Below are 26953 nucleotides of genomic sequence, written 5' to 3' on the forward strand. Positions count from 1 at the left end.
GGGGCTGGCACTGGTGTTACTGGTGCAGCTGTGGTGTTACCTTTTCACTTCACGGCACCTGCAGACAGACCAGGGGACTGACAACAGGCAACAGCTATTTATGCTGCCCACTGGTGAGAGATTAAGCCTCAAACTACAGCCAGTATTTTAGGGAACTAAATCATCAACTCGCAAGCCATATAAAGTTAAAAGCCCCAGTAAGTTTGTTACATATGTAAACAAGTCTGATGCCAGTTCAGCCCTTTATACTTCAATCTTAAAGTTTTTCTGTGGGGTAGAAGCCAGCTTTTATGTGTACAGCTTCTGTTGTAGCAATGTGTACAGCGTACAGGAGACCGATAATCTACCCCTGAGCTGTAATTAATACTGGCCTATCCCAAAGTAGGAGAAACAACCTGTTTTTTTACCTTTTCCAAAGGTAAAGCCCTGCTGCTGTTCTCTGTAGCAAGTAAGACCACAAACAGGATGATATAGATAGCATAAATTCAAATATAATTGTACATCATTTATACCCAAGGCCATGCTATACAACATTATGAACAGAGTAATTCCCCCAGTGGCATCACAATAAGCTTATTTCAAAATCCCTCCACTAGTTTTAGAGATAACTTAGATACCTTCCATTACAAAGAAGTATCAAAATTTCAATAATGCTTTATTAAGGACAGATTAATATGCAGTATTTTTTAAGCTAAAAGCTAGAACTAAAAATTTAAGCTTCCATCTGGTCTGAAGCAGAACAAAGTGCTGTCTTCTCTTTACAAGAAATATGGAATACTTTCAAGTATCTTGTTCAAAGATACACAAGGTTTAAAATCTTCTAACTCATTCTACATACATACAGAGAAGTTAGTAGGCATTTAAGTCTCAAACTGCATTAGATGGGCTGACCATGCTGGTGTCCTGGTGAGCGGCTCTCGTGCCACTGGATTCTGAAGCTGTTTCAGTAGCTGCCAATGTAGAATCTGCAAAGTAGAAAATGTCTTGGGTTTGGGGTTTTTTTTGTTTGGTTCGTTGGTTTTTTAAATATCCTCACTGGTCTAGTAGAATTTGACTACTATATGCTTTATCTGTCTTAGCTTGTCTGCCCGTATCTCTCGCAAGTCTCCTTTTCAATACTATTTAAAAACTGGTTTTAATATTGGGTTAACAGCAATCCAGAATAAAATTACTTCAACCGTAAAAAGGATCTTCGTAATCTTTTCAGTGCTTTAGACTCGAGCAGACTTAAACAAATACAGCTGCATGTGTGTCAACAAAGCCTGAGAGAGGCAAGCTACTGAATAGCATCCCTGTCCTCAGAACAAGAGGTTACAAACCTGAAGCAAGGCTTTCATCTCACTGCAGTCTCGTAATAAGCAAAAGCAGCTCAAGATTAAATGCAAAGCTTCTTGTCAAACAGTTATATTGTCTGTTAGGGAAAGCGAGAGGAGGAATGTAGCACCAGCTGAGATAGAAAGGAGAACCCAGATAGGCCTAGAATGGGTCAAACACTCTACAGAATTTAGGGCTTTGGGAAAATGCACGAGCCCTTATCTCTCAATTAGAGGAGCTGCCCAACACACACACAAAAAAATCCACTTTCCTTAATTCAGGTTGTGCCAGTGGCATTGTGAAAGAGCTCTATTGTGAGAGCGGTAAGAAAGAGCTCGGAGGTTTTGAAAGCGGTTTAGAGGAGCTGAATGCACATCATGTGGTTGGTGTTAAGTCATTGATCTGTATGATCAAGTATGTATAGTTAAAGCCTCGCGGAGATGAAAGGAGCCGCTCCACATCCTCATCCCACTGTTTCTGAATCCGTAGCCTGAAAGGATACACTATAGCAGCAGAGCTTTGAAAGCCCTTTTCCAAGGGAGAACTGGGACACAAATATAAGCAACTGCTTAGATTCTAGAGCAAAGTGTTGATCAGAGCCCTCACCTCTCAAACATCTGAGAGCTTGGTTATTATCTGATGTTATTTCCTTCAGACAATTCAGCGTGCGCCTAAGACTTCCAGAAGGCAGCAGAGGGGAGTCACGGTCCAGACCTTCTCAGTCCTGGAAGGGCTCTGAATGTAAGTACGCACGCCCCAGAGACCTGCCCTGCTCAGCAACATTTACCAGTAGTTACTGGATCTGCTGATACTGACCCCAACGTTCGCTTTTCTTACCAGAAAAAGAAAAAAAAAAAAAAAGTAACACTGGCAGCCAAATGCTAGTCCAAGCACCTCGTGCTATTTAGTCAATTGGAGGGAGGAGGGAAGAGAAGGCAAGAGCAAGTTAGAGAAGACCGTAAATAGCAAAGAAGCATCTAGAATAAAACATAAAAAGCAGAGAAGTACCTAGAATAAAACATCTAGAGAGAAAAGCACAAGGCTGGGTGAAAAAAAGCGGCAGAAAAACTGCAACAGGTTTAGCCACACGCTGTTCCCACTGTCACACTCTCCCTCGTGGGAGCGAGCGCCTGCCAAAAGCCTGCTATCAATTGATTTTCTCACCTTTGCCTGGCTGTATATCCACAATCATGCAGTCATCATCTTCCTCATCTTCCTCGGTGTCTGCCTGAAATCCATCCATCTCCGCAGCTTCAGCCTTAAGGAAAAAAAGGTACCAGCCGCGTATCAGCGAGCTGACGGTGCTAACGTGCGAGAGCACGCGCAGCCAGTGCTGCGAAGGGCTACCGCGGGCACTCCTCACGATCCGGACTCAGCGCAGTCTGATCAGTTGGGCACATTTGTAGGGAAGAAAAATAAGCAATCTCTGGCTTCAACAGACACTGACTTTTGATAAAGGGCCTCATCTGCAATGGCGCGTACAGCAGGAAGCACGCCAAGCTTCTGCTCCAAGATGTTTCGCTATTACACAACGCGATGAACAGCCTACACATCGAAAAGTCAGTTCAAACCTTAACTGAAATCTGACTTAGTTTTGTTGGGTGTTTTGGAAGGGAAATCTCCCCCCCCTCTGCTGATTAGCTTGGATGCTTTCTTCCTTCTGAAGATGGAAAATGACTTTTGCTTGTCAAGTTTCAATCGTGTTCTCCCCCCAGCTCCTCCTCATCTTTGCCAATTAGCTTTTCTTCAGGGAGGGGCAACAGTTCTTCCCTTGATGACCCTATTTTCTGCCATGGGAGCAGCACAAAGTACTCATTTTGAGTTGAGAAAAATCAATCCAAGGAGTGATATAAACTGAAGGTGCCCAGCATTGAACAGCTGCGAGTGTTTTTGGTTTTGTTTTTCCCCCAGCTGGAACTGTGGAATGAAAATCTCAGACCTAGAACCTGGTCCCCACCCCCTACAACCTCATCCAAGAGAAGAAATTTTAAATTTACATCTTTCATTAAAGTCGGAGTTCTCAGATTAAGTATTCCCCTCCTACACGTGTGCAGGTACTGCCCACTTCAGTACCGAGTTCTTCTCTCTCCACAGTTTATATAAGTGCAGCTTTACTTACACAAGTCCTGGCGCGAGCTTCATGGCAGAGCAACACGTGCCAGGCGCAGAGAACCTGGCAGCCTTCACCTGCCCATCGCTCCTGGGCTCTCCCCAGGCCCCCGCCTCGCTCGACAGGGAGGAAGGGATCCCAATACCTGAGCACTGCTGATTTAGACATCAGGCATGAAAAGGCTTTCAGGACTGTGACACCTTTGCTCCGAGCTGCGCTGTGTCAGACCTGACAAGCGCAGCTTTAAGATGCTTTTGAAAGCTTGGAAGAATTCAGGCTGGTGATGTAATTCTACTAAAAGCCTTTGTTTTGCTATTTCTGCTCAAGTAGTCGGTTCTAAGCAGAATTTCCAGTGGGTGCCAAGCAGAGATTTTTATCTCTGCCTTTATTTAGTGTATAAGAAAAAACCCAAGCAGATGGAGTTTGGGGGCTGAACAGCTTCTCACAAGTCTCTGATCCCTATCGATACTTGAATGCAGAGCTTTTTCAGTAGAAAAGCCAAAGAAGCCAAGAATAAAGTGAGAAGGAAAAGCATAAAAAGCCTCATCTGTGGCTTCTTTCCTCACCCCCGTGTCCACAGGGGATGAGGAATAAATCCACTGACAGTGCCAACCCTGTCCCACCTGTAGGTTTGGAGGCAAACAGCTGATAACACCAAGCTTCAGGACCTAAAGCCTTACTGTCCGAAATGCATGACAGAGCATCACACAGCTAAAGCACCAATCACATACTTTTCAGTCATCCTTTTGGATGATTAAGCTCTTAATACTACCTGTGGTTACCCTGAAAAGCAGAAGCAAACAATAGGGAGACCACAACAAAGCTTAGAGCTGGAGTAGAAACTACTGCAAATCCAGCTCATTTTGTTCCTATGAATTCTTTTTTTTTTTTTTTTAACCAGCTCTTGAAATTCAGCTTTATGTATGACAGCATAAGCCAGAGACTTTACAGACTATTACGGGTTGAGTTGCAGCACTTAGGAACCACATTTCATCAGTACACATGCAACTGATGTAAGTCACCAGCTCAGGCTATACATCTGGCAGCCACACACACATAAAAACCTGCATACAAATTATACGCAGCTGTAAAACCAAGGCCAAGCAGACACTCAGAAACTATTCACAGCTTGGATGCAATCACTGCCAAATAGCAGAAAATGGAAGAACAGCAGGAGAGCAACATTTCAAACGGAATACACAGTCCAAGCTGGAGAGGCACAAAAGAAACCCATCTCTTTAGAGTCACATAATTTCACTCCTTTCCCCACAAAAAGGGTGGATTTTGTATGAAGATCTGTAGCTTAATATTTTGACTCTGCTCATGGCAGATCTAGGCCAATCTGGGAGGCATGCCAGGACGCTCGCCTACTGAAGACGCACAGCTACGTTCCCGTCGTTCTTTAGTGAGGAAGAGCACCACGAAAGGAACTCACCTGTTCTGCATCCCGAGGCCTTTTCATGAATTTAGTGATGGACATGCTTCCGGTGGGCTTCCTCTTTACCGACATGGGGGTGGTCTGCAGGACAGCCACGCCTGGCACACTGCCACCCTCCTCCTTCCCCGAAGAAGGGACTTGCGTGACGTAGTTCCATTGACAGGGGACGGGGAGATGCTCTTGATCAAAACTCTTCAGCACCTCCGAGTGGACGTACCAGCACATCCTATATTCAGGTCTCTTCTCGTACACAGAGTTCTCAGAAATGATTCGCTTTAGCCTGGCCTTGGAAGGGACACCGCTGTCCTCGCCAACAGGCGTCTGCGGCCGGGAGGTGTGGGGGCTCGCAGGGCTCGTGTCGCTACAGTCGGCAGCTGCAGTCACGTCACTGAACAGTCCTTGCCGGCAGCACTCCTGGAATTCCTGGATGATCACTTTGCTCCCGTTCACGTTGCCGTGCAGCAGCGGCAGAAGTTGGCCAAGGACTGCAGAGAAAAAAGGATGCACAAAGGTTGTGGGGAAGAACTGTTTAAAGGTTAGGAAAAGCCAGGCTGACATAACCTATCAGTACACACGCTCCAGATAAAAGGCAAATAGGCCGAGATTAATTTTAGATAAGGGATCGTAACAGGAGTTAAATTTGATGTAGAAAAGTCACCTTCAATAATGACGATACCCTGAAGTGAAAGCTTCAACCCCTGTTCTAGCCTTCATGTGCATTAGTCACATCCATGTGTTAATCAGGCACAGGAGATACTCAGTACTGAAACCTGTCACACAAACTAAATCCTCTCCCCCCGAGCAATAAACGGGTCAATGGGCTCGAGCGCTTCCAGTAAGCAGCCCTAAATCTGAGTCTACTGAAGTCTTGTTGGCTTTATTTCCTAGATTACCTACAGCAAGAGTTTTTGGAGAGCATAACTAAGGCCATACCAGACGCAATGCCGGAAAACTCCTTTCCAATAACTCTCATAGAGATTCCTTGGATTTCAGCCTTGTCAAACAGGTCATTCTGAATTTGATGCTCGATACAAAAATCTATTCCCTCCAAAGCAGAGTACAACAGTGCATAAGTACAACTATTTAGCCCTTCAGGTCTTACTTTGCTGATCTTTTGCTCTTTTTTTGCTACATTTCTGTATCTGCTGTTCTTCCTCTGCAACAGGTGAATCCAGGATACATGCTGTGAACTGCTGGAGAACCTTTAGGTCCGCATTTGTGCCGCTGTCATTTTCTGCACTTTCCCAGACGCAGCCAATTTTCACAGGCTGTAGAACATGGAACCTCTTCCCCTTGGCCATCAGTTCGTCCCACTCCTTCGCTTTCAGCTTTTGACGAACCTTCTGATTCTCTGGATCGCACTCCTAAAGCCACAGGCGAGAAAGAACTCGATACATCCATTCCAGGGGGAAAAAAAAAAAAGCTTTTTAAACCCAGCTTTTTACCATGTTCCCTGAGCTAGAGAAGTCTGCGCCTGAACCATGCAGATCTGAGAGGAGTTACATCGCTGCCAAGACTACACGCTTTCTTCCTCTGCCAATATTTATTACCCGATTCATTGGAAACAGAGACGGACATCCAGTGACACCCAGTTCACTTACTTCTGTCACTCCTTCATCTTCAGATAGGTACCCATGGGGTACAAAAAACCCATCGTCATCATCTTCATCCTCTCCCTCCTCTTCATCATCCTAAAAATAAACTCTGCTTATTAGAAATTACACTGACGAGTGCCATTGGTTGCGAAGGCTAGTTTTCAGCACGCGGAATCCTTACCCCTTCACTATGGGAGAGACTTTCTCCAGGTTCCTCCTCTTCCCATTCTTCATCGCTATCTACTTCGTAGTCCAGTAGTTTCTAGAAGAAACGCCAACATGCCATTTCTGTAAGTAATTTGAAAGCACGACACCAGACCCCATTCAGGGTTTCAAAACTCAGCAGCAAGAGGGAACATGCAAGTGGGTCACAAATCCCAGAGAAGAGGTGAACTTGGCCAACCGCGTATTCACTTCAAGAGCATAAAGAAAGGAAAGAGTCCAAGCAGACTGCCTGTGAGGTGCTTACACTGTCCTTTGACCAAGGATTCCTGGGACGGATCATAGTGGTTTTCTTGTTCCATGTGCCCCAGTACGCAGGACGGTGATTCTCACAAAACTGCAGAAGTTTCATTCTACCAAATTTCCCCCTTTCAGGAACAGCATCTGTTTTGCAGTTATCCACTACCACCACGTCACTGTTAAAACAAGAAGCCATCTTCAGTACTTACAGAACACTCCCCTGCTGCTCAGGAAAATATCTTACGGAAAACTTCAGTTCAGCCACAATACCAACCCAGAGCTTGAGTTCATTAGAACAGACACTCCCGATCCGCTTGCAACAACATGAGTTCCAGACAAGCCACCTCCCTCCGGAACAGCACCTCTGTTTTAGCTATCGGTATGTTTACTTTTTAAAACTATCAAAGACAAACACCACTAAGGGCCAGCAGTGTCCAGCGCTGAAAGGCAGCTGCCCGAAGCGCAAGATTTCCTGCAGGGAAGGATTTAAGAAGCATCGTATGGAATGAAGGAAATCTACATCATAACGTATTGCTCCCCGTGGAAACAATTCTCATACAAAATGAGTATTCAGAGAAAAGCTCCATCTTTCCATCGTCTCCAATATTAGAGTAAGACTACCTCGAAAGCATTCTGCAGTTCCTTACATAAAACAAAGTGAAGAAACCCCCCAAAACACAGACTAACCTGTTTACTATGTCGGCACTCTTATTGACAAAAGTAGGTCCAGTTCTACGTGGTTTACGACACTTTAGATCCCTCAAGAAAGAAACTTCACTATTCTGCGCCCGCAGGAGCTTATCCAGCTGTTCTAAGAAGTCTGGATCGAGGGCAATACGACAGAGGGGAGCTAAGACCATGTTCTCCTTAATTTCAAAAGGAGCAAACTTTCCACAAGAGCCAGCAAGAATCTGAAATATTAAGTGCGGATCGTTAGGGTCTGAACACCTGAGAAACTGCAGTACCAACACATTCAAGATACACAACAAGCCTCAATACCAGGTGCTGATGTCTGAGTGAAGATTTAGGTTAAGCCCTTCCTATCCGAGACTCCAGGAGATCTTCTCAAGGGAATCTAGGTCTTTACAGCCAACACAGCAGAAGACAGAGCTGAGATTTTTGCTAAAGCAACTACAAACTTCTTTTGTAGTCTCTGCTCTGGTCACAGACTTTTTTTTTAAATCCTTTACCCTTTTGAAATTAGGAAGTAAGAAATACTAATGCTTTGTCCACCTAAGCAGCTCTAAGGGACAGATCAGAAGGAAATCAGTGTCTTTGTTAGACGACAACTAATGAAAGACCAACAAAACGCAGGAATAGCAATGCCTCACCTTCGGGGCTTGTGGAGTCTTTGGTTTCTGGAAGAACCTCGTAATTTCTGCTTTCTGTGCATTAATACGCTGAAATCAGAATCAAAATGCAAATTATAAACACAAAGGTAGGACAAGGCCTTATAATTCAAGGTGAGCTCATGCATGACTCAACTTCAAATCTAGTGAGGCACAAAGCAAAGTTCAGTTATCTACCAGCTCCTGTAACTCAACAAAAATTTGTCTTCTCTAACACACCTCTGTGGATTCCAGTGTCATTGCTAAGACAAAGGATAGAGTTCACTCACGGGCATTGGAAAAACAAATGCAGAAAAGACTTTAACAGGTAAATGCAAAGACACCAACACATGCGAAGGTAACAGACAAGAAACCTGCACGATACAGCACCACCAGATCAGTCTGGACAGGCTGCATCCCAAATGGACGTGCTCACTCCTGAGCAGCACGACCTTGAGAGGGGCACCAAGGCAGGGTACGCTGCCTGGAGAACCGCGGTAGCTGTGGGAGCCCCGCTGTGAATGGCTCAGCGGCCATCGGCAGGGTGCCAGGGAGCCCATTAACATCATTTCACCATAGCAAAAGAATTTAGAGACAAGCTAGAGGAAGCATTTACCTTTTCCTCCTCTCTTAACCGTTTCTCCTCTTCTTTCTTTCTCTTCTCCTCAAGTTTTGCCCTTTAATATAAAGTTCATTTTAATTGTCACAAATCATCAAGTGTTTATTTGCACTAGGGAAGAGGTGAGAAGCCCCAGACCTTGACTAAGACCCTATCATGCTAGGCAAGAAGATAATCTATTAATTCAGCCAAGGACCATACTTGGTTAAGCGTACAGAAGACTCTCTTCATTCCTTCTAGAGTAAATATTGACCTGTTTTAGCCACAAAGTAGCTAGGCTGCTTCAAGTTTCCCCGAATAGCAGGAAAGGGTATTTATGGTATTATCAAGTTACAAGCAACTTCCTCAACAGACAGGGCACCAGTGCCAGCAAATTGCAAAAGTACAAGCAAGACTGGTCATGAAGGGAAAACTCAGTGGAGCATGACAGCTCTTTTCAGCCATTTCAAATCAGAAGCCTGGGTCAGCCTGCAAGCAAAAAGTACTGCTGAGACTGGGGTCCGGCGTACGCAGTCTTTCAAGCATTTAAAATCCATCCCGTGACAGAGGCACGTGCTGTTTGACCAGTACAGCCTCTAGAAAGGACAGTTAGGGTGGGTGCGGAAAGGTGCTCACATCATTACACATTACTCCCCGGGACCTGCAGAAATGAAGCCACTTACTCTAAAGCTTCCTGCCTCTCCTTGCGCTTCTCTTCCTTCACTCTCAGCTTCTCAGCTTTCTCCTTTTCTTCTTTTTCTTTCTTTTCTCTCCTTTCTTTCTCTTTCAACTCTTTCTCTTCTTCTTTCTTCTTCTTCGCCTCCTCCTTGGCTCGCTCTTTTGCAGCTTTCGCCTCTTCTTTCAGCCTTCCTTTTTCTTCTCTTTCTGCTTGCAACTTCTGCAGCTTGTCCGCGCGCTCCTGATCCTGGGTCAGAGACAAGCCATTAAGCAAGTTGCCTTTTTCTACACAGTAATAGCCGCTGGCATAAAAACTAAGGACTGCGTTTCTTCAGCTGCGATCCTTGCACCCACCCAGCGCTTGACCTGCAGCATCGTTTCTAGCTATCACAGGACACGAGGTTATTAACCGCAGCTACCTGTTGCCTCAGCCAGCTGAGCTACCTTGTACTGCCTCTCTGAAGGGATTAATTGTTCTTTTCTCCTAACAAATGGAGGCGTTCCGATTTTCTAAGCATCAAGGAAAGCTTTGTATTCTACTTGCTTTATGTTTGAGTCATCTTCATTACCAATGTAGCATTATGGAAAGTTATATGGGAATTTTAAAAAATTATTTTTTAATTTAAGCTTTCAGATTGTTTCCAAATTACTTTCTTTGGAAATACATACCTCACGAGCTAAGCTTTCAGGCTTTTATATCGATGTAGAGCTACAATGGTATAAGTTTGAAAAGTGAATTTGGTCTGATTTTGCATTATAAACCCATAAGGATTTTCCGACAATGTTTTTCACTATCTCAGGCAGTAATGCCAGCCTCCAAACTCTGGACTGTGCAGCTGCTTTATAAGACCTGGAGCTCGCAAAAAAAACCCGTCACTTGTGTTAGTCCGCGTTAGATAATCAGACAACGCCAGGCGCTCTAAGCGTATCTAAGGGGCACTATGGGGGAAGATGACATTGAAAATGTTGCTGTTCACAGTATTTCCTCCCAAGGCAACTGAAATTCTCGTTCTGGGTCTACTGACACATAAAGGAGAATGCGGAACGCTTACTAAAAAATGACAAATTCAAGAAAGACAGCTTCCCTACGTTGTAGGCTTTGGTGACTTCACCAGGAAACCAGGGTATGTCTGTGCTCAGACACACAAATATCCTCACTGTGTATTTTCAGTTTTGTTTTATTTATTTCACATCTCTTCTTGGCAACGTCAAGACTTACTGAACAGTGTCACAGTGTACAAATAACTGCAGAAGGCAACCAACACACAAAATGGTGCCAATGGTAAAAAAAAAACCAAAAAAACAAAAAAAACCCAAAAAACCAACAGTATTGTCAGAACTGAGTCATGGTAATCAGTGAAAAACTACTGGGTAGTTTGGAAAATGGTGTGAAGTTAACAGCAAGATTGGCGGGTCTATTTAGTTTTTAGCGTAATAAAGCTTCCATTCTCATCTCATCTCCCTCACATTACTGCTATTTTTAAACTACATATAGAATGGAAGAACACAACAGATTGGACTTCTATATGGGGCGCCATAAACAGCAAGCATCTCGGGAGCAGGCTCCACCACATATAGCTTATGTAAAACACACAACAGTCCCCTACCAACTTTATAAATTAGTTATTAAGAAACCCAATAAGAATTCCTAAGCGCAGGCCTTCCCAGCTGCAGTTAAAATAACACACCCGGTCTTCCAGCAGGCCAAGCCCACTCATACAGCACTGACTGTTCAAGAACTCCATGTGATCCATCAGCCTCCTTTATATTTAGCATTTTATGACTGAAAGCAGAATGGACAGCAAAATTATCGCACCGCTGTTTTGTTACAGAACAGAGTTTGCTGACTAGCTGCATTTGAGCAAACAGAGACCGGAGCTTGAGCGTTTCCAGCAGCGACATCCAACAGGTTCTTCAGCAAGCCATAAACACAGCGGCCCATTTGCCTCACTTATTAATGAGGAACAGACCCTACGTTTTGTGACTTAAAAGGGGGAAGGGTGAGAATGACGAAGCAGGAACCAGCCTTAAATAGAAGGCTCTTGAAGATTTCACTTGTATCTGTCCACTTAGCAGGCTGCACCTACACTCTCAGGAAGGGTTTGGAAAAAAAAAAAAAATTCTCAAAAGCACTTTGACAAGCAGTCAGCAACATTTACAGTTTCTTAATATCTTACCAAAGCGCACAGAAACGCGGCGCAGGCCGCCCACACTTCATTACATATGCATTAAGAAGCTTTGGAGGGAGCCAAGTACTTTAACTGCATGCATTAAGATTCTTCCATATTCATCAGCGAGGGAAACCGGGAAGAGATGTTATAAGTGGACTAAGATGAAACGCAAAGGGCTTTGCTTACTATTCAATGCAAAAGCACAGCAGGTTAAACTTTCTATGTCAGTGAAAATGCCTTACTCTTTGCAATCTCAGCTTCTCCTTCTCTGCCGAACTTTTGTGGAATTTCTGAGACACCTGGAATTACAAAACGCAAGTTTTAGAGATCCACATCATTCCCTTTCCGCGAGGCACTAGAACTCTTACTAAAAGAACAGCAAGCTTCGGCTGAATTATATTAACATTGTTCTTGCAGATTAGTATATTCAGCAACTTAAGTATTCCTTCAGCAGAGGATCTAAGAATACACAGTTCAAGCATATCTAATCTCCCTGATTTACATTTAAGCCTGAATACATCTAAATGCTTCAGTTTACATTAAGTCCTCGTGTTACCAAGTTTTGCATAAACAAATCCCTCTAGTCTACGCAGTTCTAAAGTATCATTTGCAAGGGAATATCATGTGCAGAAAAACAAACAGAAGCTCGAGCAGCTCCAAATCACGGGAGCACAACAGAGGACATTTAATTATAGCAAAGTCACTTCCTTCGAGTTAAACTTGTTTGGGTGCTTTTTTTTTTTTTTTGCACCCTACCACTTACTCGTGCTATGATATCGAGATATAACTTCCTGAACACAAGGACTATTATCCATGTTTTAACACTGTTTCTTCTTGTAATCATAGCCCTCTTGCTCTTCCACTAGCATCAGCGCATCAACCCTGAGTTCCCAACAGGTCACACTTCTCATTTCTCTTAAAGCTGTTATTAATAGTGGAAACAATGTATGTTATGTTTAAGAGCATTGTTCATCGACTGGTCAAAGGCTTGATTTGTCAATATTTCAGCATACTACGGTTCAGTTTCTTGTATCCCCCCCCCCTTCCTTCTCCTGCCATTCGCAGTACAAGGTACCACATTCATCCCTGTGATTAACAGGCTAACACAGACCACCTGCTTTATTTTCTGTACTCGCAGACGTTCAAGTTTACACAGTGCAAAGCTGTATCAGGAGATTCTGTATTTATCTGACACAAAAGAAGAGTTCTTTCAACTGGGAGCTTTTCTTTATCAGGGCTGTTTCCACCTAGGAAAACAAACACGCCAGGACAGGCAACCGTGCAGGTCGAGGTGCAGACCTCCCATTTGGGCAAGCACCACCTGAGCTGTTCCTACCCCACCTCGCACCACGGGAAACCAATAACTTCTTTGCGTTATTGTATTACATCAGGAGCCAAGTGCTTTTTTTGTTTGCTCTGCCACACTAGAAATACTTCATGCCTGCTTGAGTTGATGTATTTATTTTAGAGATGAAAGATTGTGAGTTTTAACAGTGTAAGAATTGATCATTTTTCTTGATAAGCGTGCAGAAGACACGGAAGACCTGTCACATCCTGAGCTCCAAGCCCCAGCTAACTCATCCATACCTCTTCCAGGCCAGCAAGGTTTTTTCCTCGCCTGTGGGACACTCTCCTTAAACCCCAGGGGGATAGTTAGGGAAAATCTTTCTTAAAAGGCTCAAGATGGCATAAGCAGGAAGGCTACCAGCTGCTCCACCGCTTCCACCCTCATTTACCTGAGCCACAGCCTCAATCCTCCACCCCGGCAGCACAACTTTGACCTGCCCCTCAATACCTTCCTCGTTTTCCCCTCTAGTTGAGCAAAACAAGTGCACCAGTCAGATAGTCCAGCCTAACCGTAGTCGAGGCTTAGCTACAGCGCCCAAGCACATTCACCAGGACTGCTCCGCTTCACAGGTTTCACCATGGCTGACTGTGCCCCCCCCGAGAAACCCCTGCTCTACACCTCCACTCCTCTCTTCCCCAAAATGGTTGAGCGGTGAACAGGCATTTGAGGCACGTGTTTCAGCCACCTGCACAGATACTGTTGTCCTTAGAAGCTTCCCCTTCAACACAGAACCAAAAATCACAATGCTTTGGGGTCTCCTACTGGAGCAGAGGTATTAAACTGGAACCAAGACCACAACCGACCAGCTCATACAGAGCTAATTTCGAGGTGTTGCCTCCTGCGCTCCAGCCTTCACGGCCCAACAGCATCGCGCGTCCCCAGGAGCGCCGTACGCGCAGTGACTTTTCCCCGCAGCAGCTCCCCGTGCTCGACGGCGCGCCCGTAACAAGATGGCTGAGAGCACAAGCTCTGTACGCTCAGTTCAGAGAGACAGAGGCTCGCCTGACTCGTCCTCCATCCCCACAGACAGATCTGCAGTTCCACTGATGCGCTGTAGTTTCAACTTAAAGCGTTTTCTGCACCACAGTTGCAGAAATTCAGAGTTTGGAAAGTATCTGCACTGACAGGTACTGGGGTAACGTCCTCTCACAGCAGCTTCATCAAGGATAGAATAGAGGTTGTAAAACATCACCTAATGGACAAAACTGCTTTTGGAAATTGTCCTTATCCCAATTACCAAAACGCTAAGTCCCAGGGCATGCACTTTATGAGCACTTCATAAAAAATAAAAATATATATATAAAATGAAGCTGTAACGGAGTTTAAAGTTACATTTACACAATGCAAATACACCAGCAGCTCAAAACCAAGCAAGATTTAAATTCTTTAGCTATAGGATTTAAAAGAAGATTCAAAAAGGCAATAATTCAGTTATGTTGTTAATAAATCAACACCACCTTCCATACATTTCTCAGGATCTTTGTGAATATCCTATTCATCCTTTTCACAAGCGCACGAAACCATACAACCCATCTGCAACACAACAGCTTTTAAAACAACCCAAGAAAAGAGACCAACCTTCCTAACAGGCGTTGAGGCAGCTAAAGGACTAGTATTTCTCTTTGTTTCTGCAGCAGGCTGCGCCTCAGGCGAGCTCACAGAGCGAGAGCTTAGCGAGGAGTTGGTAAGTCCAGAGTCCCCTTCGTGAGACGATTCCATGGTCTCATTTTCCGACGTGACGCTTCCATCCAGAGAAGCGACTTGGGGAGATTTTGCAGTCATAATATCCTCCAGGAGCACTACAGGCATCTTCCCCTCAAAGATGACATCCTTCAGTTCGCTCTGGTTTACCTTCGTGTTTTCCACGTTGTTACACTCTGTTAACCCGGAACGCGACTGGATTCCATCTACCAAATCTTCATCTTTACTCGCTACAGCTTTGCACTGCGCATCAGTCTCCGCTGAATCATCCGTTTGGCTACTCTGGGCAGAATTCAGGCAACTCAACTGGTTTATCTCCTTTCCTAACGTACCGTTAGTTATAGCTACAGATGAAGATGCTTTTGAATCAAAGTTAACATGGTCTACGTCATCACTCAGTCTATGGCTAGAGCCCTTTGTCAGGTCAATAACAATTACAGTTTCATTTGTGTCACCTTTTGCGTTTTTCTGTATAAAATGGTCTAACGGACCCTTTCCGTTAACGAGTTTTGAAGAAAAATTCACATCTGAATCCAGCTGGCAGTCATTCTCCACATTGTCCAGGGATGCGCGCGATGCATCTAGGGAGGAATCCTTACTTGGACCAAAACCACTTTGCGAGCTCTTTACTTTTTTGACTTCTGAATCTGCATCGTATTTTTCCTTTGGTACAGGATTCAAACGTTTGAACGGCAACCGTGCTGAAACAACATTTTATTGTTTTAGTCGCATCACATAAAACACTGGGGAGAGGGGAAGGGGAGGAATCAATATCAAGTTGTTTTATCAGTTCTTAAGTGCAAGAATTGAAACAGATTAGCTGGTCCGTGGCGGTTTATTACTGCAAAGCCAATATATTTCACAAAATCACGTCTGACACCTTTTTAGCGCGCTAAGGCTGCACCAGGTGACAGACGCTCCCTCTACAGCCTCACCTTGTACGAGCTTCCGCGGAGGAACAGCCGCTTTGTCTCTGCACTCCATGGCTGTGAGGGAAAAACATAACAAATAAACACCCGTGAGACCTTCCCGGTGAGCTACCGGCTTCCCCGAGACAGCCGAGCGGCGGCAGCGCCCGACAGCTCTCTCCAGGGCAGAGCGCGGGCACGGCGAGGCCGGACAAAGGGGCCGGGGCCAGCCCCGCCGGCACCCCGGGGGCTGAGGGGATCCTCGGACCCGCCGGGCCTCAGGCCGCCGGGTACCGGACCCCCCGCTGGGGCCGGGCCGAGGGAAGGGGCGCTGGGCAGGCAGGAGGCGGCGGGTGAGGCGCCGGGGCGGGCTCGGGCCTGGTTCCGGGGCGCGGCGGCGGCTGCCGGGCCTCCTTTGTTACCCCGGGAAAGGCCCCGCGCACCCCGCGGCCCAACCACCGCCGGAAACCGCACCGCGTCCCGGCCCCGCCGCCTACCCCAGGTCGGCCCTACCTGCCACGGCGGGCGCCGCGGCTCCCGCCGCTCCTCCGGCGGCGGCGGCGGCCGATCCGTCCCGGCCCGTCCCGTCCGGTCCCGCCCCGGGGGCTCCCGCTCGTATTTGGCGGGAGCCGGGGCGACCCCGCGCCTCGCCGCGCTGATAGGCGGAGCGCCCCCACGTGACCCGCCCTTCCGCCCGCCCCGCCCCCGTCTCGCGAGGAGGGTGGGAGGGAAGCTCGGCGCCCGGCCTCGCCGCTGCATTCCGATTGGCTAGTGCGACGGCCGTCGCTGACTGGCGGCAGCGGATGCCAGTCTGGCCCGCTGAAGGCCATGATTGGACAGCTGGGTGAGGGCCGGCGGGGTGCCGCTGGGTCCTTACGCCTGGGCTCGAGGCCTGCCTGCTCGCCGGGCGGGAGCCGGGGCAGCGGCGGTGCGGCCCCGGGGCCGGCTCCGCAGAGGTCGGGGCGGCCTTTCCGCACCACCGGCCAGAGGGGCGGAGCCGCCCGCCGCGCTGCGCCACTGAGGGGCCCCGAGCCAGGCCGCGAAATGGCGGCAGCGTCGCCGGCCAATGAGCGATCGCCGCTGAGGCGCGCAGGCGCAGAGGGGGCAGGCGGCTGCCGCGATGGATTCTGGGAGTTGTAGTTCGGCGGCGCGGTGCCCCCCAGTGCCACGGCAGATGCGTCCCGCGTCCTGTCCCGGCCTCTCCCGGCCTGGCTGTCCCCGCGTCCCACCCGCCCTCCCATCTCTGCAGCCCGGGCTCGGGCGGTGCTGGGCCCCTCAGCCTGGCAGGGGTGGGGGCCGGGACCCCCCTCGGGCTGCAGGTCCCCAGCTCTGCCTGCGGCGCGGCTGCCGCCTCTCCCCTTCCTCCTCGCCTCTCCTCAGGGCCCGCGCTCCCTCCGGTTCAGCGCTTTACCCCCACACCAGCGGTATTTTGGAGGATGCAGGTGGCGGCTGCCCCTTTCCTGTGGAAAGTTACGTTGCCCCGCCGCTGCAGAGCCGCCAACGGTTGTTTTTCACATCCCCCCTCACGCACAGCCGGGCTCCCGACAGCCGGAGATGGCGCTGTCACACACCGAGCCGCGATACCGGCGCCTTTGCCGGGGACGATGGCAAGCGCATGGCGGTGTACGGCAGCCCGAGCGAGCCTGGCCGGGCGCCAGCTTGCAGAAAGATGTGACTGTACTGGAGAGATAGGACGCGACAAGACCGGTCGCCCCTGCTGTCGCGACAGAGCCCCCGCGCCCCTGCGGTTCAGTCGCAACGTGAGGCGGCATCGCCCCGCCGGCAGGGGGCGCGGGAGCACCACGTGGCGGGCAAGGCGGCGCTCCGGCCGGCGTCAGAGCGCTTCTCGGTGGTGCCGGTGGCGGCGCTCCGCCGGGCCGGCAGGGGGCGGGGCGGGGCGGGGCGGGCGCTTCCTGGCGGCGGCGGCGGCGGCGGAAGCGGCGGCAGCGGCCGGGCCGGGCTGGGCTCTGCGTGCCGAGGCGTCCCGCCGCCCCCAGGCGTCCCTCGGCGGCCGGCGGAGGCGGCAGCATGTCGGTAGCGGGGCTGAAGAAGCAGTTCTACAAGGCGAGCCAGGTGAGGCACCGGGAAACCGCCACCCCTCCCGCCGCGGCCCGCGGGCGGCTGGTCTTTCCCTCAGTAGTGTCTGCTGCGCTGCCCCGGTGCGCCCCCCGCCCCCCCCGGTGCCGCCTGCCCGGGCCGCCTCGGTGGTGCCCTGGTACCCGGCGTCCGGTGCCCGTCCGTGCCCACCGGTCCCGCCGGCCGGTTGCCCCTCGCCGGTGCGCGGTGTTCCACCTCGGCATCCCCCGTTATCCCGGTCTCTCGCCTCCCTCCCATCGCCCGGTTCTCCAGGTGCCCCCCAGCACCCCCCGCTTTCCCCTCCCGGTGTCCCCCGGCCATCCCGGGGCTCGGTGTCCGTGTCCCCCCCCGCCGTGCCCGCAGCGGCCCCCTCGGGCGCTCCCCAGACCCTCGGAGGGTCCCGGGGCCGGTCCCGTACCCCCAGACCGGGGCTGCTGGAGGGGCACCAGCAGAGAAACGCTGCCGCTGTGGACCGGAGAACCCCGGGGTTTGGGTGCCGGTGGCACCCCGGGTCCAGGCGGGTGTCACGGTGTTCCCCAAAACGGGTCCGTGTCTGCAGGACAGCGGGGGCACGGACCCAGACCCGCGATGGCGGTGAAGCGCCTCAACAACCGAGATGTCCTGGAACTTTCCAAGCCAAGCGGGATTTTTAGGAGGAAAAGCCCTGGAAGGTGGTGGCCAGGCAGCGTTCGAGGCCGTGGCTGGGAGTCACCGGCCCCGTTAACCTCCGGTGGCAGCTGCAGCCCAACCTCGGGAAGCTCCCGCTTCCTGGAGAGCAGCCGGCAGCAGGATTTTGGGATTGGCGAGGGAGCCCGGATCCCCGGCCCGCGCGGGAAACGGCCGGGGAAACGTCGGAAAAAACTTGTCAGATCTGTGATTTTTAGCCAAGCAAAAATTGATCCCGTAATTGATTGCTCCGGCGGTAAACAGCAAGCGTACGTCGTCCTAAAGCCAAGATCCTTAGGTGCGGCTCCTCACAGCTCGGGGGGCTGCAGCTTTCCCCCCCCAGATGTGGGAATCGGCTTCGAACGGGGTTCGGAAACACCTTCCTCACCCACCGCCTGAGGGGCGGCTGTTCCCGATCCCCCCGAGCAGAGTTATCCTTCCCGCTGCTTGCAAATGCTGCTGAAATTAACAGTTGGGATTTTTTTTAATGTATTTTTAGAACGATTCTGGAATCGCAAATACTCCTCTGCTTCCCCTGGTCGCTGCTTTTCTGCTCCTGTTTTAAATTTAAGATGAATTTTGCACAGATCTACCACCAGACCATGTTTTCCAGGCACAAAGTTTAAACCCGTTAAGCTCAGCCTAAGTATGTTTGCTACGTGTGCTGCCTCCTTTCTTGGCCGTGTTTATGAAAAAGCATTTTGCTTAAACAGCAAAGCAGAAGAACAGATTCCTTAAGTCATTCCCCCACCCCCTTTCTCACAAACCTCTGCGTCGTGGGATTTTTTACGACTTCCGTGGGGAAAGGTTGGGCTGAAAACTCAGTGTAGGAGGATTTTGCTGGCGTGGATGTGCCGTGGTGGTGTCGCAGGGCAATTAGAGGTGAAAGCTCATCGATGAGTCAGAAGTAGCGTGTTTCTAAAGTCTAAAAATGTCATTTTAAAAACACCTGATGAAGCCTTTCTTGGGAGGATTAATTGTAAAGTGAAATCATATGTGGTTTGTGGTGGTTCGGTTTTTTGTTACAGGTGTCCCTTTTCTTAAAAGGAACCATTTTGGCTCCTTGTGCAAAAATTAAACCCAGCGCAGCTGTCAGGGGAGAAGTAACTTGCCCAATGCACAGACTTGGTGGCCCGCTCCCCTGTCGTGCGTGTGGGCTCGTACTTCACTAGAGCACTTAGACTGCGTCTGGTGGCGTATTAAATTGGGAGATAAGGTGTATTTGCAATTGCGTCGTGTGTCTTTGTGACTGGGTCGTAAGTCCTTTCAGGGCTCTTGCTGCCGCAGGGTTTTGGGAGCTGATTTAATCCCAAGAAGCTGGCTTTGGTGTGAGGTTTTCCACCAATATCGGTGAAGCGACTTCGCTTTGCAGGGACGAGAGGGATGCAGTCCTCTTTCGGAGGCGCTGTCACCCCCTTTGCAGTGCCCCGCTGATGGGGACGCGGGTATTTACGCTTTAGGGATGCTTTAACTGGAAACTGGAAGTGACTGGTTCCAATTTGCCCATTTTTCTGCCGCCTTCTCCTGTCCCTTCCCTTTCCACCCTCCTTCCCTTTCTCTCCACTGCTCCCACTCCTCAGCCGCCCCTTGGCTGAAGGAGAGGAGGATTAGTTAATTTTTGGCTCCCTTAAAGCTATCGGACGCTGCCAAAATCAAACATGTGGAAGATCTTTCCTAAAACGTTACGTTTCGTTCCACGTCTGTTGTTAATTGAAGGAAAACAGAGCCAGGACCAAGGTCTGCAAGGACCTCGGCACCGCTGGAGCGGCAGGTTTGGGATCTCCCCTGCCTCCCCGCACAACGAGGGGGCCAGTTCAGCCTCCTCGGTAGCCCAAGGGAACAGGGCTTGGCTCGTGGGCTTCTGTTGTCTGATTCCTGCGGGCCCACGTCTTCCCTGGGTGAGGCAGCCGGGCGCCCACACGCAGGAGAGAGCCGAGATAGTATCCTGCAAAAAAAGTCACGCTGGCAAATCCTGCAGATGGTGAGCAGTTCTGTGCGTGCGTCCAGAACAGGTTTTGCTAGTTCACAGCAAAATGTTCTTTAAAAGCTGTAGAAAACATTCTTGCAAAAGGAAGGGGGAGAAACAACAACAACAGCAGCAGCTTTGAGCCCCAGCGTTGCGAGCTGGGAGCAGGGTGGGAAGTCCCAGTCCAGCCCCTGCTTGCAGGTATGAGGCCGTCGCCATCCAGCCTTGATCCGTCAGCATCCACTCAGGAATTTACAGGAACCTTGTAGTGTAGAAATGGCTTCATTTGCGCCGTTTGCTTTTTATACAGATCGGTCTAAGTCCTAAAAGCCTGCAAAACTTTCCATTAAGCACTGGATAGGGCAGGCTGCGCAAACAGGACACCTGCCTGTGCCATTCCTGGGTGAATTTGATGCTTATTGAGCGTAAGCGGGTTTGTCGCTGCTCACACGTGGAGCAGCAGCCCTGCCCGGCACCGGCAGGTTTATCAGCCGCTGGTTTGAAGGGACAAGCCCTAGGGTGGAGGCCGTGCTGCTGTGATACGGTGGTGGTAAATGCGTCCCCTCCCTCTGCGACAGCAGGGCTGTCCTACCTGGGATTATATGCTGCCTGACAGCGCGGAGGCAGGAGAAGCAGGGCAGCCTGCTCGCTGGGGACAGGTTGAATCCAGGGAGTGGTGTGTTATCCATAGCCCGCGTTGGTGTGGTATCGCCGTGGCTCCCGGTGCGGCTGCTTTGGGTGCTGCCCCGTGGATGCGGGGAGCGTCCCCCTCCGCCAGGCAGGGCGGCTCTGCTCTGGGCAGTCGTGGCTCAGCAGGTGACCAAGGCACAGCAAGGCTGAGCTTGCCAAATACTCTTATTTTGGGTACAGCAGGGCCCTTCTGGGGACACAAGACATGGTTTTGTACGCCAGCGGTTTGGCTCGGGGAGCGGACTCAACCCAAGCAAGGGCGAACGAGGGAAGACAGTGTTGCTTTTTTAAACCAGGTTGACATTCAGCCTTCGGCACCGCTGCCATCCCGAACAGGACAAGCATGCTCCCAAAGCCTGTGTGGTCCAAGCCTAAACCCTGCTAGGCCTGCCTGGGCTTAGGAACCGGAGCAGCAAGCAGTGGCTCGTGCCCTGCTGTGCTTGGCAAGTCCTGGCCCGAGACACAGACCAGCAACCTCCTCTTCCACATGCAAAGTACAAAAGCTATTTTCCGAGAGGGGGAGAGGTGAGTGCTAATTAAAACTAGCAAGCCCTTGATGTGCATGCTTTTTCCTGAGTTTGATGACTGCTTTCAAGGCTTCTGAAGATATTTTTGAACATGAATAGCTACCGCCTGCTTTCTGCCTGGCGCGAGAGCCCGGGATGTGCTCTGTAGCCTCCGACAGCCATTTCAGCCCAGAAGGACCACGCGATTCCCCGGCTCCGTCCGTCGGCAATGTACGCTTTCCAGCCAGTTGTTAATGAGCCCTAAGAGCTTCCTTCCCGGCAGCCTGGCGCCCAGGTGCTGCGATGCGATGGCATCTGCTCAGAGGGCTGAGGCAGAGGAATCCGCTCCTAGATGCGCTGCGCAGGGACCGTTTGGTGACGGGGGACAGAGCGCAGCTGGCAGGCAGGGATGGCATTTCTCCTTTTTATTTTTTTTATTATTTTTTTTTTTGGCCTTCGTGGTCATTTGCTCTTGCTCATGCTGGATTGGGATTTCCCTTATTTCTCTTTGGGTGAAGTTCTTTCTGCGGTGCCTTTGTGCTGTGCTTTCAAATGTGGGTTTTTTCCTCCCTTTCCCAGAGGATACCTTTTAACAGCTACCTTTTTTTTTGTTTGTTTTTGAGGTTAAGTCAGTCCTTCTAGCATCTGGCTCTCTGGAGCTTTCTCTTGTAGGCATGAGATGCCTTTCTGCTCGCAGCCTTTGCTCTGTATGCGGCTGGGCAGTGGGTTTCTCAGGACATCACAGATGCACTGTGCAGCACAGGATCTCCCACTGGAAGAGAAATAAGAAGCAAAGCGTGCAGGATAACCTTCCACATGGAAAACCAGACCCACGAGGCCCCTTGCCCTGGCCAGAGCTTGTCTGTCAGTGCCCTGTCTTGCTGCAGATGGTTTTGATTGTGCCTGCCCTCCAGCTCTAGCTGGTTCCCGCTCTGATGGAGCCTGACACACCCGAAGTTCATCTGCACATTTTCGCTCAAACTCGCCGCTGCTGGAGTTTAAACCACGGATGGTGTCCGGCCAGAGAGGAACTGCGGAGCTGGGATTGGAAGGGACCTTTAAAGGTCGTCTAGGCCTTCTTCCTTATATCTAAGATCTTCTAGATCTATGAGATCTTCACCTGCTGCAGCTTTTTGGCCAGTGGATGCGAGTTGAAGCTCTACGACAGTGCCAGTGCCCAGAGACGTTAAAGTGGGGGCACAGCACCCCGAGACAGGCCCGTCACTGCTCCGCAATGGCATGAGAACGTCATGCTGGCTTGCCTTGAATCCTTCAGTGATTAGTAAAGCCAAGAGCAGACCCGAAATGCTCCGTGTGGTGGCTTTTCTGCTTTCCCAGAAAGCCGAGGCGAGAGGTGCAGGCAGCAGTTGGGCAGGGGAGCGGGGCTGCCTGCCCTGTCTGTGCGTGAGGTCCTGGGGAAGCCCTTGCTGGTGCACTGGGGCTGAGACTTCACCCAGGAGAGCACCCAGAGCTGCCAGTGGAGGAACCAGGCACCCGAGGGGGGGTTGAGGTGCTATTTTGGGCTCATATGTGCTTTTGGAGCTGTTCTGGTGAATTTTGCGCACCCGTGCCGTGCCACCGTCAGGCGAGTCAGCCCATCCCTCAGCGGCGGGGTCTGAGGAGGAGGAGATGCTGGGAGCAGGTTACTCCTTGGCTTTTCCATCACGGTGGTGGCTGTGCTTTGATGACGAAGGCAGAATGAGGACTGGGTGCTGTGGTGTCACGGTGAGCAGGTAATTTCTCAAGGTTGGCAGTGTTGGGCTCTGAGTTCCTTATCTATAAATGGGAATTTGGACTGAGGAGTCAAGGGATGTTGCTGATTCCTGCCAGCCTGACCTTCCCCCCCGTAGCGCCTCGTGTTTGCTCTATTAATATTAACCTGGAGTCCCCTGCAACCTCCCTAGTTTATCTTTCAATATTAATCTGCTCCTGAGGCTGGAGGAAAGCTGGATTTGCTCGAGCACAGTGTGACGTCCCGCCTGCTCAGCTTGCCGGCCGGGGTCCATCCGGGAGGGAGTCGTATTCGGCAGCAGCCGTCATCCTCGCCTGACACCCTGAAGCCCCGAGCAGTTTGCTATCGCTGGAGACGGGTGTTTCGGTGATGCGTGTGTTTGCAGATCCACGTATGGCAGGTGAAAACGCAGAGGAGGACGCACGTACTCTGCTTTCGGCAAACCTCTGAGCGAAGGGGACTAGACTTCGTGATGACGATGACTGAATACTTGCAGGGATGCCTGCTGTCGTGTCTAACTAAAATGACTGCGTGCACGATATTTCCATATTAACTCTCTCTCCTTGTCTTGCACGATTTGTCGTCGATGAAATGCCTGGCACGGTGACATTGTTCGACTGGTTAATCATTGTCGGAGCTGAGCTGAGCAGCCTCGTAACGGAGCAGTTTTCAGCTTTTCTCAGTATTGTTCAGCCTGTCTGGAGTCGCAGGCAGGGGATGGCTCGTGTCTCTGCATCAGTTACTTTAACGTGGCTTTTATATTTCCTTTTAAGATTGCTTTCACAGCCGTTGGGCTCCAATAGTAACGAGAACTCAGATTCTTGGGAGGCGAAGACAGAAAACAGAGGTGGAAAACTCCAGCTCTCCGTACCCTGCTCCGTTTGCTCCCCTCCTCGTCTCTAATGTCAAACAGGGAAAGTGTTATCCGACGTTTGCAGCTGGGGGAATCTGGGACGCAGGAAGGATACGTGACTCAGGGCTGGGGGGGATTGTGCGGCATTCGGAGCGCTGGTTCCTCGTCGTCATCTCGCTCTGCGTGGTGATGCCTGCCCGCCTGCCTCGGGGCTTTCTGTCTAAAATTATCTATTTATCTATCTATCTGTTTTCACAGGTTATGGGTGAACTGTTGAAAGTGGACGGTGCCGAGGGGGATGGTTTCTGGATGCGGTGGAAGGAAATCCTTCCTCTCCCTGCCAATACTTTCCTCCTGGGAAAGAGCAAAATAGGGATGAGATCAGGCAGGCTGGCTTGTAAAAGCTGATTCATTTCTTTAGCACTTTTTTTTTTTTTTTTTTTTTTTTGTTCCTTCTCTCCCCCATCCCTACATATGCCAGTGTCTTTTGCCAGGACTCGCAGCCCTATCCAAGCCCCGGGTGGTAAAACTGGAGGGACGGCAGCCCGTGCTGGGAGCAGGGCAGCTCCTCCTGCCCGACACTGCAGAAATACTGACCTAAAAATCAAAACCACGGGCTGCCTCGGTGGGCACGGTGCCCTTCGGGGAGGGGATCTGTGTGCAGTGGGGTGCGAGGGGTTATTCCAAGACCTGAGCCTGCTGCAGCCTGCGTCGGTGTTGCTGCCCTTCCAGAGAAGGCTGCTGGTTTGCATCGCTCCCGAGCAGGATGCCAAACTACCGAAAAGACCAGAAATAAAGTAAATCCATAATCCTGACAGTCTTGGGTTTGTAATGCCAGCTGAACGCATTCACATGGAAACTCAGTGATGCATCTAGACACTGGTGCTGTTTCATAAGACTCCCGCGTTGCAGAGGGCTGCGCTCGTGGTCCTTTCCATCTTTTTAATTGCGCTGATTAAATCATCAGCCTGAGCTGTGAAGTCAGGGGCCTGGAGCTGGAGCTCCTGTCAACGGGGGTGACTTCTCCTGCCGATCTGCTCCCTCCTGAGCTGTGCGTCCCCCCCGCTGCCATGGCTGTGTCCCAGCCTTCCCCCTGGGGAGCAGGTAAGACTGTGCAGAGCCGAAGCGGATGGGGAAGGATCCGGCATCGTCAGGCTGGGAAAGCCCCGCAGCATCGCTTAGCTTCTCTTTTCATAAGCTCCTGTGTGACATGACTTAGTGCAAGATTCAGCCCCTCTTGGCTTCTCACTGTGATTATAAAAGTGATAATTAATTTTTTTTTAAAAGGTTTCCTCTTCCCTTCGGCCCCCCCATCCCTTTAGCCGGCGATCCCATGGCTTTCAGGAATGGGTTCCTGTTGACAGGAAAGGGCCGTGTTTGACCCAAGCTGAAGGGACAAACAAGCTGCTCTTGGGATCCTCTCCAGCGGCCGCGTGGTTTCGTCACTGGATGTGGGTTTGCCGATAGAGCCTGGGGGTGCTGGCGAGCCCTTCGCCCTGCCGGAGCGCGGGCAGGGGCGTCCCCATCGCGCTGGGGCTGTCCCGGGGGGACGCAGGGTCCCCCGAGGTCCTGGGCCTGCCCTGCTGCCCCTCTTGCAGCAGATGGAGAGTCCATCAGGAGAGAGCCTGGGCTGCTCTCGCGTCCAAGAAAAGCCTTCTAGCCCAGGGCGTGTGTAATTAGCTTTGTTGCCCATACCTTATTAATAGAACTAGTCTTTTTTTCTTTTAAAGCCACTGGGAATTTCAGAATCTTCCTATCTCATATTAACTGGTTATTAATGAAGTTCATGATACTGTCACTAATTAGATTGCTTTTCTGCTCAAAAAAAAGGAAGTTAAATGCATCTCCCTAATGAAATTCTGTCTTTCAGACAGAAGATAAAATTTGCATGATTAAAGCTTTAAAGGGCTTTTTCTAATTGAGAAAATGCTTCATAATTCATCCTAGAGCTTGAAAACCAGGCTGTATCTTCTTGTTGGCCCAGACTTTATTCATCAATGATAATTTATTAACCGCTTGCTTGACCAAATTTGTTTTGGCTTTACAGGACTAGCTATGTTTAAACTTAATCTTGCCACCTTCATGATGAAAAAGGCAGAAAAATGGTAAAAGATTATCTACGTACAAAGCAAATGCACTGCCTAAGAAGGTGCTGTTCTTGCCAAAAGGTTGGGTTTTTTTTTTCCTTCTGATTTTCTTCACTGTGTAGCTCCGTGGTGGAGCATTTATAAAACATCTTGTTTGTTGCTGAGGCGTGTCGGTGCACATGCTTTCGGGTGGACTTCGGGGGCATCGGGCAAGCACAAATCTGGAGCGCCAGATGTTGGTGTAGCTGCTCTCACAGTAAAGCTCCTCCCAATTGTATTGGATTAATTTTAAAGACCAAGGGAGCCTGCACTTTTGTGCTTGACAGGGAGAATATAATCTAAATGTTATCTACCAGAATTCTTGGCACACCTCTTGCTCTGGCTGCAGGGCAGAAAGGCCATGGCGATGCATCGATAGGGTCACCTGCAGAGTGCGGGAAGGGATTTTTTTCCCACTTAAACCATTCTGAAGTGAGTATTAGCAAGTGTTAATGATGTGCAGCAAGGAAAGAAAAATGGGTTCAGCATCATCTTGCATGGGCTGGAAGCGTGACAGAGTACCTGGATGTGGGAAAAGCCTCCGTGCAGAGCTCTTGGAGGAACCGATGCAGGAGCAGGAGTTTGATCGGGTCGAGCACACCGTGGCCGGGTTGTTCCCGGCGGTCTTACGGATGCCTGTTCACTTGTTCCCACTCTCCCTTTCCTTAGGATGCTGTGCTCTGGTCT

The 26953-nt window shown here is 50.1% G+C and overlaps 2 protein-coding genes across 4 annotated transcripts in view; one reads left to right on the forward strand and one right to left on the reverse strand.

The window, feature by feature from the left end:
• Nucleotides 1-634: 634 nt before the first annotated feature.
• CHAF1A (chromatin assembly factor 1 subunit A) lies at nt 635-16607 on the reverse strand. 2 transcript variants are annotated; one of them, XM_082331342.1, is made up of 15 exons: nt 16529-16607; nt 15679-15729; nt 14621-15444; nt 11937-11993; nt 9529-9770; nt 8864-8924; nt 8251-8319; nt 7607-7830; nt 6927-7095; nt 6639-6719; nt 6464-6553; nt 5965-6226; nt 4860-5347; nt 2479-2572; nt 635-965 (listed from the first exon to the last, which is right to left on the reverse strand). In XM_082331342.1, the coding sequence occupies exons 2-15, from the start codon at nt 15725-15727 to the stop codon at nt 868-870; spliced, it is 2808 nt and encodes a 935-aa protein (XP_082187468.1). In that variant the 5' UTR covers nt 15728-15729; nt 16529-16607; the 3' UTR covers nt 635-867. The 2 variants fall into 2 exon arrangements, with proteins under 2 accessions (XP_082187468.1, XP_082187467.1); XM_082331341.1 differs by lacking the exon at nt 16529-16607 and adding an exon at nt 16165-16237.
• A 979-nt stretch (nt 16608-17586) lies between these two features.
• The window catches only part of SH3GL1 (SH3 domain containing GRB2 like 1, endophilin A2), a 29860-nt gene continuing 20493 nt past the window's right edge, over nt 17587-26953 (forward strand). For both annotated transcript variants that reach the window (XM_082331493.1, XM_082331494.1), the window contains exon 1: nt 17587-17724. In XM_082331493.1, coding sequence (XP_082187619.1) covers nt 17680-17724 — 45 coding nt within the window. In that variant the 5' untranslated portion in view covers nt 17587-17679. The remainder of the gene's footprint in view (nt 17725-26953) is intronic.

This window comes from Platalea leucorodia (genome assembly GCF_965183815.1).
Source record: "Platalea leucorodia genome assembly, chromosome: 21".
NCBI lineage: Eukaryota > Metazoa > Chordata > Aves > Pelecaniformes > Threskiornithidae > Platalea > Platalea leucorodia.

Coding starts and splice junctions, on each gene's coding strand:
- CHAF1A (XM_082331342.1), bottom strand. CDS start 15,727: ATGGAGTGCAGAGACAAAGCGGCTGTTCCTCCGCGGAAGCTCGTACAA. Junction 6,227..6,463: donor AAGATGAAGGAGTGACAGAA/GTAAGTGAACTG, acceptor CTGTGGCTTTAG/GAGTGCGATCCAGAGAATCA. Junction 2,573..4,859: donor GGCCTCGGGATGCAGAACAG/GTGAGTTCCTTT, acceptor TTTTTCCTTAAG/GCTGAAGCTGCGGAGATGGA.